At 44.6% G+C, this 19,302-nt stretch overlaps 1 protein-coding gene across 5 annotated transcripts in view; it reads right to left on the bottom strand.

Annotated features, from left to right (window-relative positions):
* The window catches only part of FAM13C (family with sequence similarity 13 member C), a 112,508-nt gene that overhangs the window by 68,540 nt on the left and 24,666 nt on the right, over positions 1–19,302 (bottom strand). For all 5 annotated transcript variants that reach the window (XM_084753975.1, XM_084753978.1, XM_084753974.1 and 2 more), the window contains one exon: positions 3,345–3,463. In XM_084753975.1, coding sequence (XP_084610101.1) covers positions 3,345–3,463 — 119 coding nt within the window. The remainder of the gene's footprint in view (positions 1–3,344; positions 3,464–19,302) is intronic.

Raw genomic sequence — 19,302 nt, 5'->3', positions numbered from 1 at the left:
CAGAATCAAGATTGGATTCTGCATGTGTACACACAAACCCAGAAAGGGCTACTACCATGAGGATGGCACAATGAGGGTTGGCAGGGGTGGAATTGTAGAGAAGAAAATATGACCAAATTATTACAATGATATTCACGAATAACAATGACATAATGAAACCTATTTGGTTAATTTTGAATAGTAACTAAAAAGTTGGTAAAATTTGACAAATAAAAATCACCTTTTAAATGTGAAGAAGAACAAGAAAGGGAAGGAAGAGGAGGAGGAAAAGGAAGAGAAGGAGAAAGAGGAGGAGAAGGAAGAGGAGGAGAAAGAGGAGGAGGAGGAGGAGGAAGAGAAAGAAGGAGAAGAAGAAAGAGAAGGAGGAGGAGACGAAGACAGTGACATCTACCCACATATGCCATGTGCTGGGCTAACACAGAAAAGGACTGTTATGGGGAATGAGAGCTACCTGACTCAAAGATATGTTTAGCCACATAGCTCATTTCACCTGTTCATCACACTTCATGATCCCTGTAATATTCTGAGGTTTTCAAAAGTTCCATTAGAATGTCCCAGGGTGACACTACCATGGTTGTGATAAATGACTACATAGTTGACCGGTTGCCAGCCAAAGCAAGCTAGGAAACCCAACAGGACTAGTCTTAATGGCATACCATCACTCCTGACTTGTGATTTAGGCCAAGATCCTGCGGCTGCTGACAGCTGCACAGTGCACAGAATATTCTGGAATGCCACCAGCTCAGAAAGCCAGGCCCCGTGAAAAGGTGAAAGTGGGGCGTGGAGGCCAGAAGCGAGAACAGATAAGAAGGTGTTTGGGGTCTTTGGAGGGTTGCTAACTGGAGAGGAGACAGAACCTGCTGATGACTGCGGCAGCCTCAATTAATAAGGAAAGCTCACCGATGACTCAATACCTGGTTTTTCTCACAATTAAGAAATAGTCTGGGAACTTTCCAAAGTCTTCCACACATGTCAATGGGTGTATATTGTTGTTTTTTTTTTTCAACCATCATCTCTGAGAGTCAGATGAAAGCATATCTCATCACCCTCAATAATTTAAGAACTCCTGCTCTTTATGGCTCCTCATGTAGGCCCAATCTTTCACTTCTTAGCTAGCCACGTGCAAATGATCACCACCGAATCTCACTCATTTTCCGACCACAGTAAAATACTCAGTTTTCATCGCAATCATGCATAGGACATAGAACAGTTTCCAGTTTGTTGAAATGGAGAAGCTCAGGCTGCTTCCCCATCAGCCTCTGCTAACTGTCCACACCCAAAGGACCACAGCACATGTTCCATACGTAAGCATGAGTGATTCAGCTTCGGGATTGGTTGGTTTTGTTTGTTTCCTACTATTCTGAAATATGCATGGGAACAGACTGACCTTATTCTGGCTGAGAACAGTCAGGCTGTTGGGGTGGGAGGATGGGGGAAGCCGGTCATTGCATAGCAGAGTCCAGCTCAGATGAAAAGAGATCTGTTACAATCAGGCCTCAAAAAAGGAGGGACAGATTACTCATCCGTGAGGAAATGACACGGGGTCCAACTGTCGTCTCCTGAGGTCACGCAACAATAAAGTAGGCAACAACTGGAAGGAGACCACATTCTTACAAGAAGCAACATGAAGCAGGGAGACGCTGGGGTCACCGTACAAGGGATAAAGTTCATCGTGATGGGCAAGGCATGGCGACAGAAAGGAACTTGAGGCTGAAAGTCACGTTGCACCCACAGTTGGAAAGATGACCGTAAGTGGGGTACAGGCTCTAAAACCTCATGCAGGCCTGCCTTTAGTGACCCACTTTCTTCAGCAAGGTTTTACATTCTAAAGGTAACACGCTCTCAAACATGATAACCTAGTGGGAGATGGCACATTCCAACCACAACAGAATTGAGTGGCTCCCCATGACTCCACCTGGAGAGCAGACCGCCACCTTTGGGGCGCTCTCCCACCCTTTGGGGTTCTATGCTCCTCAATTTAGTATGTTGGGCCTCTGAAGCACCATTACATAGTACAGGCCGTGTTCTCTTAACTTGATGACTCAGACTGTGCTGCCTTCAAAAACAAAATTCTAAATGTCACGCTCAGAAACACAGCGTGCCCTGAGTGAGGGCTATAGTGATCCAAGCACAGGGTCCTCCGGAGACAGCTGATACAACGAGCTGTTGAGTTCTTCCTTCTGTTTATTTCTAGAAGAGACTTTCCGTAGACAGCTGCCATGCCAAGCTCCTGTCGGAGCGCCATGCCAACCTTCCGCAGGCAGTTTTCCACCCGTAGCCTGGCTCTGCATTCAGAGCTGTCTCCAGGAGGTCTGGCGGGTCCAAAGCCAGACCTGGGCTGCTGCTGGACTGAGGTCACTCAACAACACTCAGGTCAGCCCAGAGGCTGCACCTGCCCTGCCACAATCACACACACACACACACACACACACACACACACACACACACACACACACACGCACGCAGACATTCCGGCTCAGCTTTTTTGTTTGTTTGTTTTTGTGGGACCAGGCAAGCTCCTTAACGTCTCTCAGCCTTTGCTCCTCTTTATGATGGATCTTACAAGTGACAGCTTTCAGAGCATTATAAAGGCCAAATGATATCTCAGGCAAAAGCAACTGGCATGGTGTGAATTCAAATACAACCATCACAAATAAGCCCTAAATTTTCTCTGCCATTTAAAAAAAAAAAAAAAGATGAACAAATTCTTCTCCACAAGCAGACTGTCATAGGTATTGCTGTGAAGAGACACCATGGCCACAGCAATTCCTATAAAGGAAAATGTTTTTTGGGGGCTGTTTTACAATTTCAGAGGTTTAGTTCATGATCATTATGGTGGGAAACACGGTAGCATGCAGGCAGACATGGTGCTCAAGGAGTGCTACATCTGGATCCACAGGCATCAAGAAGACAGGGTATCACACTGGGTATAACTTGAGCATACAAGACTTCAAATCCCGAGCCTGCTTCCCCCGGTCCCCCCCGACCCCACCCCCTACCCCCCTGACATACCTCCTCCAACAAAGCCACACCTCCTAATAGTGCCACTCCCTGTGAGCCAACCATTCAAACCTGTGAGTCTATGAGCCATTCCTATTGAAACCACCACACCCTGCCCTCTCCAAGCCATAAGGCTTAGGATCTTCAAACAGAAGCTGAGGAAGGCCCTGCGCGTTTCTCTTTAACACAAGGGCTCTCCTTCAAGGCCCTTAGCTTCTCTAACCTTGAGGAAAATGTTAGTGAAGTCAGGATCCTTGATCCACAGGCAGGTGGCAAGTGAACAGGTTAACACATCTAGGAAGCAAACCAGGCGCAGTGTAGCTTCTGAGGAAGGGCACACTCACCTCGGTTGAAGTCGCACCGTGTCCTGGCACTTGAAGATGTTGTTCTGTGGACTCTCACGAGCCGGGGTTCCCGCTCGACTCTGACACTCTGATTGGCTGGGCACCACATGTTCGGTCTCCTACAAGACAAAAAGGGCAGATGAGCTGCCTGAGGTGGTCATTTCCACAGCACACCTTCTGGGCTAAGCTCAGCTCAGGGCAAGGGGCAACTACAGGCACCACATTCTCCCGACTTCCATGCAGGGAGGGTGACAACTCCATGACTGTATTTAAGAGGCATTTTTTTTTCTCTCTCAGTCAGTCAGTGGTCTAGGATCATAGAAAAGGGGCTGGGATGGAGGTGGGGAGTACCACTTCCAAAACTATAAGTAAACAAAAATATAAGAATTTTTTTAGGCTTTAAAAATTATATCACAGGGGCCAGAGAGATGGTTCAATAGTTAAATGTGAGTACTATTCATACAGAGGATGTGAGCTCGCTTCTTAGCACACTGGCAGCTCACAACTGTTGGTGACTCCAGGTTCAGAGAGGGTTCACCCCTTCTAGGCTTCATAGGCACCTGCACTCAAGTGTGCACACTTACACAGAGGCATAGACTATCAAAAAGTTGATAAGATGTGCTTTGTAAAGATTCCTGTATTTCATGAATTTTTATGAGCTTTGTCTACATGTATGTATATGCACCATGTGCATGCTGGGTACCCAGACAAAGGCCAGAAGAGGTGTTGGATACCCAGAACTGGAGTTACAGATGCTTATGAATCACCATGTGGGTTAGGAAGCAAGCTCAGATGCTCTGAAAAAGCAACAAGTGCTCCAACTGCCGAGCCATCTCTCTAAGCCAAATACAAGTTTTTAACGACATTATAGAATGCACCATAGAGGTAATTATACATTTAATATAATAATACTTATACTCGTTTCTAGAAAGAAAATTTGTATGAGTGCTCAGAGACACAAACAGGTTGGGATGAGCAGAACTGAAATCTTAATTATCTGTGATACACTGTTCTTGCTGCATTTGGGGTCCATATGGATTTCCCAAATTTTCTACAACAGAAAGATGTTCTTTCTGTAGGGAGAAATAACTTTAAGCTAGTCTGAACACTAAGGTACACTCATTTCATGTACTCCAGACCCAAATGTGCCTGATCTCTCTCCACTGCCACCAACATAACTATTGCCATTGACTTACAGAGCATTGGTACAGACCCCAACCCTGGAGTGTCCATGACACCATCACCATTTATATAAAAAACCCTTCCGAGTGCTGAGCTGCATTGGATAACACATATACGCCCAGACAGCAACTAACCCCTTGACAATACACAGACACACAGAGAAATGGAAGATCTAGGACCCACAACTGAATTCCTATAGCCTAAGCTCTAACAAGCCTATGACAAATTCCTCTCAAATGAAATGGTCTCTCTACACCCAATGAATGAGATGCTAAGATGAGGATCCATGGGCAATTCAATAATTCCAAAGGACCATTAAATATAGTCAAATTATTTGGGATGTGGGGTGGATGTTGGATTTGTCTCTGCAGTGTTTATCAACGCCAAGAGAGATCCAGCCTCTTCCAGGGTGATGGGGGAGAGCAGTCTATGTCAAGTGTTGTACAAGTCATTTCTCCAAAACATTAGACTAACCTGGGGAAGGGGCTGCAGAGTCACCAGAAACTTCTAACAGGGAAAACTGTATGAATGTCATCTTGTAAGTGGTGGGACAGGGAAGGTGAAGGCTGGGGGAAAGGAATGAATGAGGACAATTAAGACACTCTTTTTGCTCTTCCAAGCCTCCAGATCCAAGCAGGAAGACCCTTCGCAGGGTCTTCATATTTTCTGGCTCTCCAGACTCAGTAGCTGCTTTCAGAAAGGTCTATGGCTACTCAAATATTGGCAGAATTTCTCCCAAACTCAATAGTTTTCAAGAAAAAGAGCACTGCTTGCTGTTAGCTAAGTGTCTGGCCTTAGGCCAAGTTACATGAACTATCTAGGCTTTAGTCCCCTTGTCTGTAAAATGAGAATCATCTCCGGACCTCACAAGGTATTAAGATGTGACTAGAACCTTTCAGGGCCTTTCGAAGAACTAGAGGCAGCAGCACAAGGAAACTCTCAGTAAAGATACAATTCTTCCACAAAAAAAAAAAAAAAAAAAAAAAAAAAAAAAAGGACTTGGGTGTTGAGAAACTGGTGTTTAAAAGACTGCAACAAAAGAAAACTCACTTAGTTTGAGCACCATTTGTTTCACATTTCGGTGCAAGGATCAGAATAGCAAAACTACTTTAAATTATCTCTTTGCTTTGTTGCTGCTGTTGTTCTGAGACATGGAGTCTTGCTGTGCAGACCAGGCTGGCCTCACACAATGCTCCTGTCTCAGCCTTCCAAGTGCTTTGTCACACTTACTGGTGTCCAAGAGTGAGTAAGGCATGTTTTAGAACCTCCATCACCTCATTTAAAATATAAGGATGGGCTTTAATCTCCCAGCTCTCTGCAGTGAGAAAATGAAAAGGAGAGAGACAGACAGACAGACAGACAGACAGACAGACAGACACAGACAGAGAGAGACAGAGAGACCTACCCAAGCTAAAAAGATAGCCTTTTACGCAAAAGGTGAATTCCAAAAGATTTTCAAATATATGGCTGACACTTACACATTTTTAAGGCAACAGTGGGCATTTCTGTTCACCTACTGAAGTGGAACTGTTCCAACAACATAAACACAGCTTGTAACTTAATAGGCCTCAAATCATTGAAATTATATAGTTCCTTATTAAGTTTAGGAAAAATATCTGTTTTCAAGTAGTTCTCATTAGGAGAGACCATAGTGCCAATTCAATACTTAATTCAAACTGAAACAGGACCACGCTGTGTCGCTTGGCCGAGCTACAGCACCCCTGCCCTAGTCCTAATCTGCCCCCAATGTAGATCCAGAGCTCTTCCCCGACATCTTTCAGTGATCTGTTTGCTACAGAGTGAGGCTGTCCCATGCCACCCGTGTGAGCACAGCTGTACTGCATGACACTCACATGCAGTACTGGCCTGGAGGTTTTCCTTCTCTGCAGCACGAGGCAGGAGGCTGCCACAGGGACTCTGGAGTAGGGGATAACCGGGAAAGTGTTAAGGTCTTCTCTTTAACGAACGTACACAGTAGAAATGGAGTGAGAGACAAGAATTAGCTCCCTTGGGTGTTTTGACAAAGGACTACTCCCAATCTAGCTGCCTCCTTCCAGGAATGTGCGCCTTCCTGACTCTTGCCCTGGGAGGAGCTTGGAATGACTCCATTGCTCACTCTGTTACAGACTGGATGCTCCTCGTGGACCCTTGTGTTGAACTCTGGACGTCTAGCTGGTGGTGCAATTCTAGAAGATATGGACAATTCAGGAGATTGAATTTAAATTTAGCCAGCAGAGATATGTCACTGGGAGTCTCGGGAGTGTACTATTCCTGGCCCCTTCCTGTTGCATCTTCTGGGCTTTCCGTCTACCAAGAAAGGCAGATTTGCCTCTAGTTCTAGCTTGCACTGCTGTGATGGTCCCATTGCCGCGGTGTTCTGCCCAAGCACATGGGGCTGAGACACGGTGAGTGGAAAATGCCAATAAAATCATGAGCCAAAGTAAAGTAAAGAGTTGTCTCTGTCAAATACTAGGTGACTATCTTACTGTTCTATTGCCATAAAGACACACCATGACCAAGGCAACTTATAAATGGAAGCATTTAACGGGGAGCTTGTGTATGGTTTCAGAGGGTTAGCCCATGACCATTATGGCAGAGGATGTGGTGATGGGCAGACATGGCAGTGGAGCAGAGGCTGAAAGCTTCTGATCCACAAATTGCAGAGAGAGAGAAAGAGAGAGAGAGAGAGAGAGAGAGAGAGAGAGAGAGAGGGAAAGAGAGAACACCAGACAGACAGACACATTGGGCCTGGCTTGGACTTTTGACACATCAAAGTACATCTCCCGATGACACACCTCCTCCAATAAGGTCAGCGCTCCCAATCCTTCCCAAACAGTTCCACTGAAGGGTGCTCAAACACTCAAATATATAAGCCTAAGGGGGCTGTATTGGCTGGTTTTGCATGTCAACTTGACAGGATCTAGAGCCATCGGAGAGGAAGGGGCCTCAGTTGAGGAAATGCCTCCATGAGATCCAGCTGGAAGGCATTTTCTCAATTAGTGACCAGTGGGGGAGGGCCCAGCCCATTATGGGTGGCGCCATCCCTGGGCTGGTGGTCCTGGGTTCTACACGAGAGCAGGCTGGGTAAGCCATGGAGGGTGAGCTAGTAAGCAGCACCCCCCGCCATGGCCTCTGCAAAACTCCTGCCTCCAGGTTCCTGGCCTGCTTGAATTCCTGCCCTGACTTCCTTTGGTGATGGGCAGCAATGTGGAAGAGTAAGCTGAATAAGCCCTTGCTTGCTCTTCGGCCCTGGTGTTTCACTGCAGCAATAGAAACCCTAGCTAAGACAGGGACCGTTCTCCTTCAAACTACCACAGTAACAGTGATATTAAAAATAATGTGTATCCTCCCCCAATAGCACTGGTGTCTCTCTCTAGCAGCAATGGTGAGCTCTGAAATTTACCTCCTTTGACCTCCCCACCCCCACCCCAATCCCTAAAAGCTGATGAGACTTCCTGGACTTAGCTGCTCTGACTCATGCGATTCAGCAACTGGGCCATCTCTGCAGCTTTACGAGAAAGCCTGGATTTCTAACTACGTCAGCCTAACTCTTTGGTTGGCCTTTCCAAGGCCACAGCCTGTGTACTTCTTTACCCCTGCTTCCTGGGAGCTCACAATCTAGTGACCTCGACAGTGCGGAGATGACAGGTGGGCAGCACAAACCACCAGCAAGTACTCAAGCCCAGTATGGTCGATAGGACTGCAGGATAAAGGTGGGCGGAGACATTTGGCAGGCACACTGAAAAGACAGTAAGCCCAGGTCTGGGGGAAAGCGTCATAGAAGGATGAAGCAACATGACCTGGAAGAGACTGGGAGATGCTAAAGACAGAAAGTTCTATGCAAGTTTTAGCTAGGGAAGGCCAGGTTCAAGGAACTCAGTGCAGGACCGGATGGATCACTAGACACAAAGCAAGGCACGAAGGCCAGCATGGGTGGCAAGGCACAGGCAGAAGTCACCCACAAACCCTGTAAGCATCGGGACCTGTTCACCTGGAAGAGACTGGGATTTATTCTGACGAGAGGCCGGTGAATACGTAAGAAAGGCATTTGACAGACATATTTGTGAGGCAGGAACTATTGAGGAGTTGCTTACCCTGTCTTCGGGGAGTTTGGCTGTCGACTCTGCCTGCATCCAAGCTTGCCCATTTTTTTAGGCAGAATTCTGTCTGTGGCAGAAACGAGGACATTTTGCCCAATGGTTTGTTTGCCGCACTTGAGTGTCTGTCAGATATATTGGGCCAGAAGTCTGAAGATGATGCTCCAATATTATAGAGAGTTCTGGGTGACTGTTCAGGCAGCAAACTGTTTCTGTCATTTTTTTCATTTTGGAAGCTGCTAACTTGCACTTCCGGCTTACTTAGGTAATTAAGTTTTATTCCTTCTCAAGTCTCTGATGGGGTTGAAGACCAGATAGTTTAGTTTTACAATTAAGCTTAGTTGTTTAGGGGTTAAGGCGTTTTTTAGGTCTAGGTGGATGTTTTAAGTTGATAGAGATGAGATATGATAGATATTGATTTACATTCAGAATTTTAGACTCACCAAGATAAGAAATATGTTTTCTTCAAGGTTGCCAAAGACAAATAGCCAAAACACTATGAATGTAACATTTATATAATTCCTGATTATTTTGTGGTTCTTCCTGCTGTATGTAGTTTATTTTATATATATATATATATATATATATATATATATATATAAATGTATATGTAAACAAATAAACATAATTTTTAAAAGGTATTAGAATGTGCAGGGAGAAGCTGCCAAGCATATGTAGTTTGACAGTGAGGAGAGCTGGAATAAAGGATAGCTAAATGATTTTAACATCCCCAAAATGAGACGACCAGTGCTGGACGGGTCACAGAGGTGGTAATCAGTGTAGAGGAAGCTAACTGGCTTCAGAGATGGCAAAGACGTAGACAGCAGCCTGGAGAGGGACAGTAAGTGATTTAATGAAAAGGGGAAGAGCTGAGATTCGACAAAACTCAGCTGGGATATGACTGCAATGTTTTTACTGCTGGGAGGAGCAGGAAGAAAGAGTCCAGGCTGCCCGTGGGGTGATGGGAAAAGCAATGATGACCATGTAAACTGGCATCTTAGAAATAGATCAGAGGGCTGGAGAGATGGCTCAGCGGTTAAGAGTACTGACTGCTCTTCCAGAGGTCCTGAGTTCAATTCCCAGCAACCACATGGTGGCTGACAACCATCTATAATGTGATCTGATGCATAGTATATACATAATAAATAAGTCTTTAAAAGAAAGAAAGAAAAAAAAGAAATAGATCAAAGCTGGGGTTTTATAATTGGGAACAAGAGAGGAGGTGATAGAAACACCAAACACCAGTCAGAGTGGGAGGGGGGGGCAGAAAATGTGTGAGAACACCCAGAAATCCCCAAGGAACACCCATGGGGTGACATCAGTCACAGCGTGCAGAGAACCTGCAAGAATAGAGGCCCTGAGGGATGCCATCACTTAGGGGACCAATGATGTCATCATCTATTAAAAGTAAGCCTGGGGCCAGTGAGATGGGATGGCTCAGCAGGTAAGGGCTCTTGCTGCCAAACCTGACCTGAGGGTTTTGAGCCTTGGGACTCAAGTGGTAGAGGAAGAAAACTGACCTCCTTCAAGTTGTCTTGACCTCCACACAGACATTGTTACACATATACATATGTGTGTATACACCACACACACACACACAGACACACACAGACACACAGACACACACACACACACACACACACACACACACACACACACACAGACACACACACACACACCTTTTTAAAAATTAAAGACAAACCTGTAGCAGCTAAGCCTTGGGATATCTACCATCCAAAACCAAGACTAAGGCTGAAGATCACCTTGAGTTCAAGGTCAGCCTGGACTACAAAGTGAGCTCTGAGTTAGCATAGACTATAGAGTGAGACCCTATCTCAAGTGAGCAAAAGCAAAAGAAAAAGAAGCCTGGCAAGTAATGTGTACTAAGATCCCAAGGAGAAGAGGAAGGAAAACCAGATGTTGAGGAGCACATGGGAGCATATGCTTTGACTTATAACGGACCTGACTTACCAGCCACTCAGTTGTGTAAGTTACTTAACATGTATATGCTTACTTTCAAATTTAAGGTAAGACCATTAACACTTTCAAAGGTTTGATAAATAGGCAGATGCCAGAGAGAGTGGAAAAAAGACAGGAAGGAAATACAAAGAATGGCTGGTCACAGAGGGGACAAGAAGGTGGCATACGTACTTCATATCCCACCGGAATATTGAAGAGTTTTAAACTCAGTAGGCCAAGTCGGACTGCAGCCGTGGAAGAAAATCTGAACATTAGTAAAATCACACTCAACCACATGATTTTTGTCTTCAGATGTTATTCATAATATTTTCAAAAGTAGATGTCACTTTTTTTTTTTACACTGTTTAAATGATCACAAAAACATTTCCAAAAGCTAGGAATCGTGGTTACGAGAAGTGGATCAGAGGGTCGAAAGCACTTCCTGTTCATTCACAGGACCCCTGCTCAGTCCTTAGTACCCCCACTGCACGCCTCAAAATGGCTATAACTCCTGCTCCGGGGAATCCAATGCCCTCTTCTCTTCTCCGTGGATACTATCAAGAACATGGCATATACACACAGACACAGACACATAAATAGAAATAAAATAAAGCTTTTTGTAAAAAATGCATGGTTGTGAAGACTATTCTTGGTTGTCAACTTGAATTACATCCGGAATTAACTCAAATCCAAGTGGCTGCATACACCTCTGAGGAATATATCCTCTTAATCAACTCACGTGAAGTGGAAAGATCCACTTCTAACCCAGATCTTTTGACACCTTTAGTCTGGACCCCACCTTCTGCTGGCAGCCTATATAAGGGGTACGGAAGAAAGACACTTGTTCTCTTTGCCTGCTTGCTCTTGCTGGCAAGCCCATTCCTTCACCGGCATTAGAGCCCACTTCTTCAGGATCCCAATGTGTACTGAAGACCAGTTGAGACGTCCAGCCTCATGGACTGACCAACTGCTGGATTCTTAGGCCTTCTACTTGTAGACAGCCATTGTTGGATTAGCTGGACCACAGCCTGTAAATCATTCTAATAAATCCCCTTTACTAATATATATATATATTATATATATATATCATATATATATATATTATATATATATATCATATATATATATATATATATATATATATATATATATATATATATATATATCTTATTCTACAAGTTCTGGTCCCCTAAAGAACCCTTACTAATGCAATGGCTACATGGACACACAGCACGGTGACTCTGTGAACTCCAGCCTTTCTGAGACACTGGCCAGGTCTCAGAGCTGTGACAGACTGTTATGAGCCCCCTCACAGCCGGAATGGCCTCTCAGGCATTTTACAAAAGCTGGTAAATTATTTTTACTTTAAAAAGACTATTATAATTTTAAGAATAGAAAAATAATGCTGATTTCTGTCATCTAGATAGAAATTTAAAATACATACTTTAAGTAATCTCCCTGTTAGTAGAAACTAAACTCCCTTAAATGCTTTTTATTTTCTATTTTTAAAAAAACTGTCACCTAGGGAAAAAAAGAACAAAAATCACACACTGTTTTAGATTTTTATTTGCATATATATATGTATATATATATATATATATATCCTCCTAGCTGAAAGACTGATATGGAGTCTCTACCATGCTATTTTCTGAAATTAAACTGTGTCAACAATCCTTTTCAAGTAATCTTGGTGTTTCATTTCAGAAGCCCCCTTCTTTATTTGGTTTAGCAAAAAGCAAATGATTTGTCTATTTCAAGAGCAGTCCTAGTGGGCCAGGAAGAGGATCACCATTTCAAAAAAAAGTATTTACCCAGAAACCAAGTGAACCCAACTGTCCAGCCACAAGACAGTGTGGAGTTCCCAGCTACAAAGTGAGGTATGGATGAGACTGGATGTTGTCGGTGGCTACATCTTCAGATGATGCACTGAGCACCTTCTCCCTTGCTGTAAACATTACGACTGTAGGCTGGGGTTGCAAATGAAACACCTTACAAAAGAAGCATCAACAGCTGACACTGGAGGCTTTGTGGGCTTTGGTGAATTCATGCACATTCATCTCCATCTCCTGACCACACTTTGGTTCATGCCCTTTGCCCTCTTACTTGATGAAGTCAGGGCTATCCGTGTTAAACCCAGCAATGTCCACCTTGGATAGGCTACCTCATCTCCTACCTCCCTTGTAGCAAAGGATACCCCACATAGGGCACTAAGAACAAGCTATTCTAGCCAGGTAGAGCTTGGTGAACCAACCAATGGCTTTAATTGGAATTATTTACAGGAACACAGATAACTTGTAGACAGCTATACCAATGAGTTAGAAATAGTTCCCAATTAACTATCTATAAATCCATGGGGGTTGGGGGAGGACTTGCTGGCTAGTTTTATGTCAACTCGGCAAAAGCTAGAGTCATCAGAGATGAGGAAGCCTGAACTGACAAAAATGCCTCCATATGATCTGGCTGTAGGCAAACCCGTAGGGTGTTTCCTTAATCAGTAATTGATGGGGGTCGCCATTGTGGATGGTGCCACCCCTGAGCTAGAGGTCCCATGTGCAATAAGAAATCAGGCTGAGGGAACTACATCGAGCACACCAGTAGCCACACCCCTCCATGGCCCCTGTATCAGCAGCACCTGTCTCCAGGTTCCTGCCCTCACTGCTTTTGAGGATGAACCGTTATGTGGAACTGTGAGGAAAATGAACCCTTTCCTCCCCTTGTTGTTTTTAGACATGGTGCTTCATCTCAGAAACAGTAGCTCTATCTAAGATAGGGGCTTCATGAACCCTTCCCTTGGCTAATACTCATTAGCTAACTATAAATTCTGGGGGCATTTTTGAGTCCCTTCCTGGAGCAACCATTAAACTGTCTATAGAAACTTGATGAGAGAGGCTAATGAACCCCTCCCCACTACCAAATCTTTCCAATGATAAATCCTTACGGAGGAGCAGGGCCTCAAGAGCCCCTACTCCTAAGCAACCATTAACTTCGGGCAAGGGTGGGACCTTGTAAACCCTACCTTCAGGAACAATTAACTGCCTATGTATCTTCAGAAAAGGGTAAAAAGCCCCCCACCCCTCCCTGCTGGAAAGCTAATGACATGCCCCATCTTATGCAGGTCTCTGGCTATTAATCACAGTTGCTAATAGTTCAAGAGGGCAATGGCCGTGCCGTGCATGCCAAGAAGACAGCATCCTACAACAGTCTCCCAAGCTTATACGTGACAGTGGAGTGTCTGGACTCCCCACTCACTTTCTCAGAGTTCCAGAGCTTTGGAAAGTATACACCTAGGCAACAGACCTTCTTACTGGACACACCTTCTCAGGTACTGGAGCTAGTCTGAGGCGAGGAAAGTCTGGCCTCAGGCAAGACCTTGAACAGCTGGTTCTGCCGAACAAATAAGAAACTACCAAACGCAGCCATTAGCACAGGCGGTCTGCAAACTCTTCAAGCAGCACTCCCCGCATTAAACTAGCTTTTCAAGGATGGTTTTAGATGAGGGCACTTGGGTACTTGGCAAGAATCTATTTTCAGGGCTTTTTCTTCCTACCTTATCATTATTCCTTTTTTTTTTTTTTTAATGGATGATGGTCTTGTCAAATTCAAACCAGGCATTTTCTTAGACATTCTGGGCCCATTGAAATCTGCTGGCCTTCAGTTTGCTTATGTAACATTCAACTGCCTCCAAGTGTTGAACAAAACAAGACTCGATCGAGCAAGGGTTTAGAGCCTTCAACACCGGGTGCTACGCAAGCTGTCATAGCAAGGGACATATCTATCTTGCTTTCCATGGAACCAGTCATTGGGGCTTGAAGATAAGCCTAACCTCTCTGCAAACCATTACAAGCCCCCCTTTTAAAGATGCTTTCATTCTCTCCTGGCTTTGAAACAGGCGCTCGCTCTCTCTCTCTCTCTCTCTCTCTCTCTCTCTCTCTCTCTCTCTCTCTCTCTCTCTCTCTCCACTCCCTCCTTTCTTTGGGTAGAGATCTCAGCAGGCAGGGGAAATAATACTACTTCAGGGACTACAGGTGTGGTGAGAAAAAGTAGAAATAAAATGCTATGCACTGGACTCCCACAAACAAACAAACAAAAAAATACTGATAGAAAGTAGATCCTGACCAGGAAATGAGTCTAAGATGTCTTAAGAGAATCAACATTGAAACGGCAGTAATACTAGGAACCGCAAATCTTACTTGCAGTTATGACTTCATAACCTTTATTACAGTAGTTCAAAGATGCCCAGTTCTTAACAGTAAGGGAACAAGGTGTGGGGGGCTTTGGGGATGAGTTTCTTAAAAGTCTACTGTCTGTATTAGTGCAAAGCTGGGCCCCAAGAGCCAACCCTTGCCAGACACTGAGCATCTGGCTTCCCAAAAGTCTTCCAGCAAGTTCTCCTATGGTTTGTTTATATGTCTGCCAGAGAGACCTATGCAAAAGCATGGTCACCATGGTGACAGCCTTGAGAGGAGCTTTGGACCTGTAGTAGGTGAGGCCCTTTGTAGGAAGTTCCTAAGTCATTAAGTGTGGTGCTTTAAATAGGTATGGCCCCCACAAACTCCTGTGTTTGGATGCTTGACTCATGGGGAGTGCCACTATTAGATGTGGCCTTGTTGGAATGGTTGTGGCTTTGGTGCAGAAAGTATGTCAATGTGGAGGGTGGGCTTTGAGGGTTCCTATGCTCACATAGTCCCCTTCTGCTGCCTGCGGATCAAGATGTAGAACTCTGTCCTCCTGCCTCTCTTTTCCCCACATCAGATCCCCACCCTCATTGGCTTGTAGAAAAAAAAAGAGAGAAACTATGGCCTGAGTCATCTCTAAGACAGGATGGAGGAGACCTATCTACAACAGGGTAGCTCCTGGGAGGAAGTGGGGGGCAGGTAACTCTAGCTGAGACCCCTACAAGCAGCAGACATGGAGAGTGAAAAGGCCACCTTCTAGCCAGACAAGACCCCTAGTAGAGAGAGGAGAACACCAATCCACCCACAAAAACTTTGACCCAAAATTTACCCTGCCTACAAGATATGCAGGGATAAAGAAAGAGCAGAGATTGAGGGAATGTCCAAGTAATGCCTGGCTACACCATGCATGAGAGCCAACCCCTGATACTATTAAAGATACTCTGCTATACTTCCAGACAGGAGCCTAACATCGCTGTCCTCTGAGAGGCTCCATTCAGCAACAGATTGAAACAGATGCTGAGACTCACAACCCAAACACTGGGCAGAGGGCAGAGAGCCTTGTCGAAGAGTGAGAGGAAGAATAGAAGGATCCAGAGGGAACAGGAGCTCCACAAAAAAACCAACAGAGCCAACTAAGTAGGACCCGGAGAGGCATGTGTGGAGACTAAAACACCAACCAAGGACCATGTATAGACTGCACCTAGGCCCCCTAGACCTATGTACCCAATAGGCAGCTTGGTCTCTATGTGGGCCCCCTAGTAAGGGGAGTAAGGGCTGTCTCTGACAAGGACTTTCTTGCATGCTTTCGATCACTTCCTCCTAGTGGAGCCGCCTTGCCAGACTACCGTGATAGAGGATGTGCTCAGTCCTGATGTGACTTGATGTGCTAGGATAGAGGGGCTCCCTTTTTTTTTTTTTTTGAGGAGTAGGGGAGGGGGGATACAGGGATAAGGGGAGGGTGGGACCAGGAGGAGAGGAAGGAGGGGCCTAGGATTGGGATGTAAAGTAAAAAAAAAAAAAGGTTGTAGAACTTTCAGCTCCTTCCCCAGCACCATGGCTGCCTGCAGGCGCCATGATTCCTACCATGACAATAGTAGACTGAACCTCTGAAACTATAAGCCCAAATGAAATGCTTTCCTCTGTATGAGTTGCTGCCTTGGCCATGTCATCTCTTCACAGCAATGAAACCCTAAGACATTGGTGTATTCCCTTGAAATGGGTTGGGTCTCACTTCTCTCAGCTCTATTTCTACCTGGGATGCTATGGGCCTACCTAAATTCTGCCTACCAGGTAACAATACTCACTACAATCACCAGAGTCAAGTATAAGGCCATCTGCCATGGCCCAATCCTGGACTGTGAGTGTCAAGAGCTGAGAGGTAAAGTAACTCCTCTTTACTTTTCACTCTGCTACAGCAATGCAAAGCTGGCTGATATACTCTTTAGGCATACAGAGCTTTCGCTTACAAGGATGAGAAGACTGCACTGGACCGAACTATTCCAAGTAAAGGTCATCTGTGAAAGAGCTGTGTGTTGGGTCAACAAGATGGCTCAGTAGGTAAAGGTGATTGTCCCCAAGCATGCTGACCTAAATTCAACACCCAGAGCCTACATGGTAGAAAGAGAGCCAATTCCTGCTAATTGTTCTCTGGCCTACATATGTACATTGTGCAACCTGCATGTATGCACATGCACCCACACATGTGATGTTTTTTTTTAATCCTGTTTATTTTTTTAGATAAAGCTTTGTGTATGTGCACATCTGAGAATGCACGTCGAGGTAAGAAGATGATAGATATCAGGTGTCTTCCTCAGTTGACCTCCACCTTATTTTTTGAGTTTGGTTCTCTCACTCAGCACAGATTTACCCTTAGGCAGGGCTGGCTGGCCAGCATATCTCCAGGATCTGCCTATCTCTGCCTCCAAAGAGCTGCCACAGTAGGCCCACTGTCACAGACAGCTTTCTGCATGAATGCTGGGGATCCAAAGTCATGTCTACACGCTTCCACAGGAAGCCTTTTACTGACTGAGCCATCTCCCCAGCCCAGAAGGAATTTTTATGTGGGCCTCAGGAAGACTTTAAAAAAGCTATGAAATCTAATATTAATTGTACTGCCTCTTATTCCAGGAAGACTTTAACCACGCAAGACACCCAACCACATAGCGAGCCTGCACATGGGATGAAGGGATCTGGTATTTCTAAATTATAGGCCATGCTTCAAACTAATTTCCATAGGGCATAGAGCTGGAGGGATGGTTTAAAGTGGACAAGACCACACCAGGCAAGTGATACCACGAGTAAATGAAGGAAATCTATGATGAGAACAATGCCAGCACACTCCTGCCCATCCTTCCTCTTATGTTGTAATGCTGTTTCATTGTCTACTGGGAGTTTGCCACCGCCAACCAAACCAGACACATGTGGAAATGAGAGACTCACGAGAGTACCTCTCTCACAGGACTTGCTCTCTGTAATATCTGCAACAGATACCCAGTAATGATTTGCTGACGGATTACTAATATAAATAATTTTGTAGGACACATTATTAGGGTAAAATTTTGTTGTTGTTGTTGTCATTGTTGTTGTTGTTGTTGTTGTTAAAACTCATTAATAGGGTCTGAAGAGATGATAGCTCAGCTGTTATGAGCACTGACTGCTCTTCCAGAAGTCTTGGGGTCGATTCCCAGAACCCATATGGAAGTTAACAGCCTAGTCAACATTCCGTCATTCTAACACTAGGGGATCTAATGCCCTTTTCTAGCCTCCATGGGCAATGCATGCACTTGTGCACAGAAGGCACACAGGCTAAACAGCTATACACATGAAATACAAATTAAAAATTAAGTCTCGAAAAAAATTAAACAGATCCTAACTTTAAAAAAAAAAATCATGGTTAATACAAACAAGCAATTTGACCGGCTCCCAGAATTGCCAAGGAGACCATGTCTAAGCTTGCCTGTGAGGACTCGGGGAGTTGAGGTGGGAAGACTGCCCTAAATACACACAGCAGCAGCAACAGGCTGTGGTCCTGGGGTAAATAAAAAGGAAAAGGCAATGTGAATTCTAACATCCAATCTGTCTGACCTCTGGCTGCAGATACAATGTGGCTAGGTGCCTCATGTGCTTAACTCCATGACTTTCCTAGAACTTTCTTAAATTGCTTTTGACACAGCAACAAGAAGCATAATTAATTAATAATTAATTAATACAGTCATAGTCTCAAAAAGATGTCATGAAAGAACTAGTCTGGAATCTTCACTTGAAACGACAAGGGAAAAAACTAAATGATTTAATAAAGATTGAATGTGTCAAAAAAAAAAAAAAAACTTGGTTTGGAGAACTAGCTCCCAAGGCTGTAAACCCAGGAGGATCCCAAAACTAGCTCAACACTGGCCTAGCTGGGGGTTCTACTACAGCCCTGGGCACAGAGTCCAAACTGTCGATCTGAAGCCACGGTTGGTCTTTCTTTTTAAAAGATCAATTAAATAATTGTTATCAAGCTGCATTACATTTATTGTAAAAAAGAACATGGGGCTGGAGAAACAGCTCGGCGTTAAGAGCAGTGACTTTTCTTCCAGATGATCTGGGTTCAATTCCCAGCACACAATGGCAGCTCCCACCTCTCTGTAACTCCAATCCCAAGGGACCTGACTTCCACGGGCACCAGACACACAAATGGTACACAAAAAAACATGTAGGCAAAACACTCTCTCTCTATATATATATGTGTATATATGTATACGTGTATGTATGCATATATGTATATGTGTGTATGTATATAAACATATATTTTTGAATTTAAATCTTTTTTTAAAAAGATGAGGCCATGTGATTGACAAGTAGCTAATTCACCGTTGTACAGTGATTGCACTACATGCTACAACCACCGCATCCACACAGATCTAACTTGCTGCCGCACAGGCCCCACCCCAGAGCTCCTGTCTATGAGCTGTAGAGTCAGAGCCAAGAATGGGACAGGTGACTAAATCCAAGGAGCCTCACGTCCTGTTGGAGAGGGTGGAAAGGTGACTATTAGCCTTTCCT

This window comes from Acomys minous (assembly GCF_964271855.1).
Source record: "Acomys minous genome assembly, chromosome: 13".
Taxonomy (NCBI): domain Eukaryota; kingdom Metazoa; phylum Chordata; class Mammalia; order Rodentia; family Muridae; genus Acomys; species Acomys minous.
The sequence above is the reverse complement of the archived record's forward strand: the minus strand, read 5'-3'. Positions and strand labels throughout refer to the sequence as shown.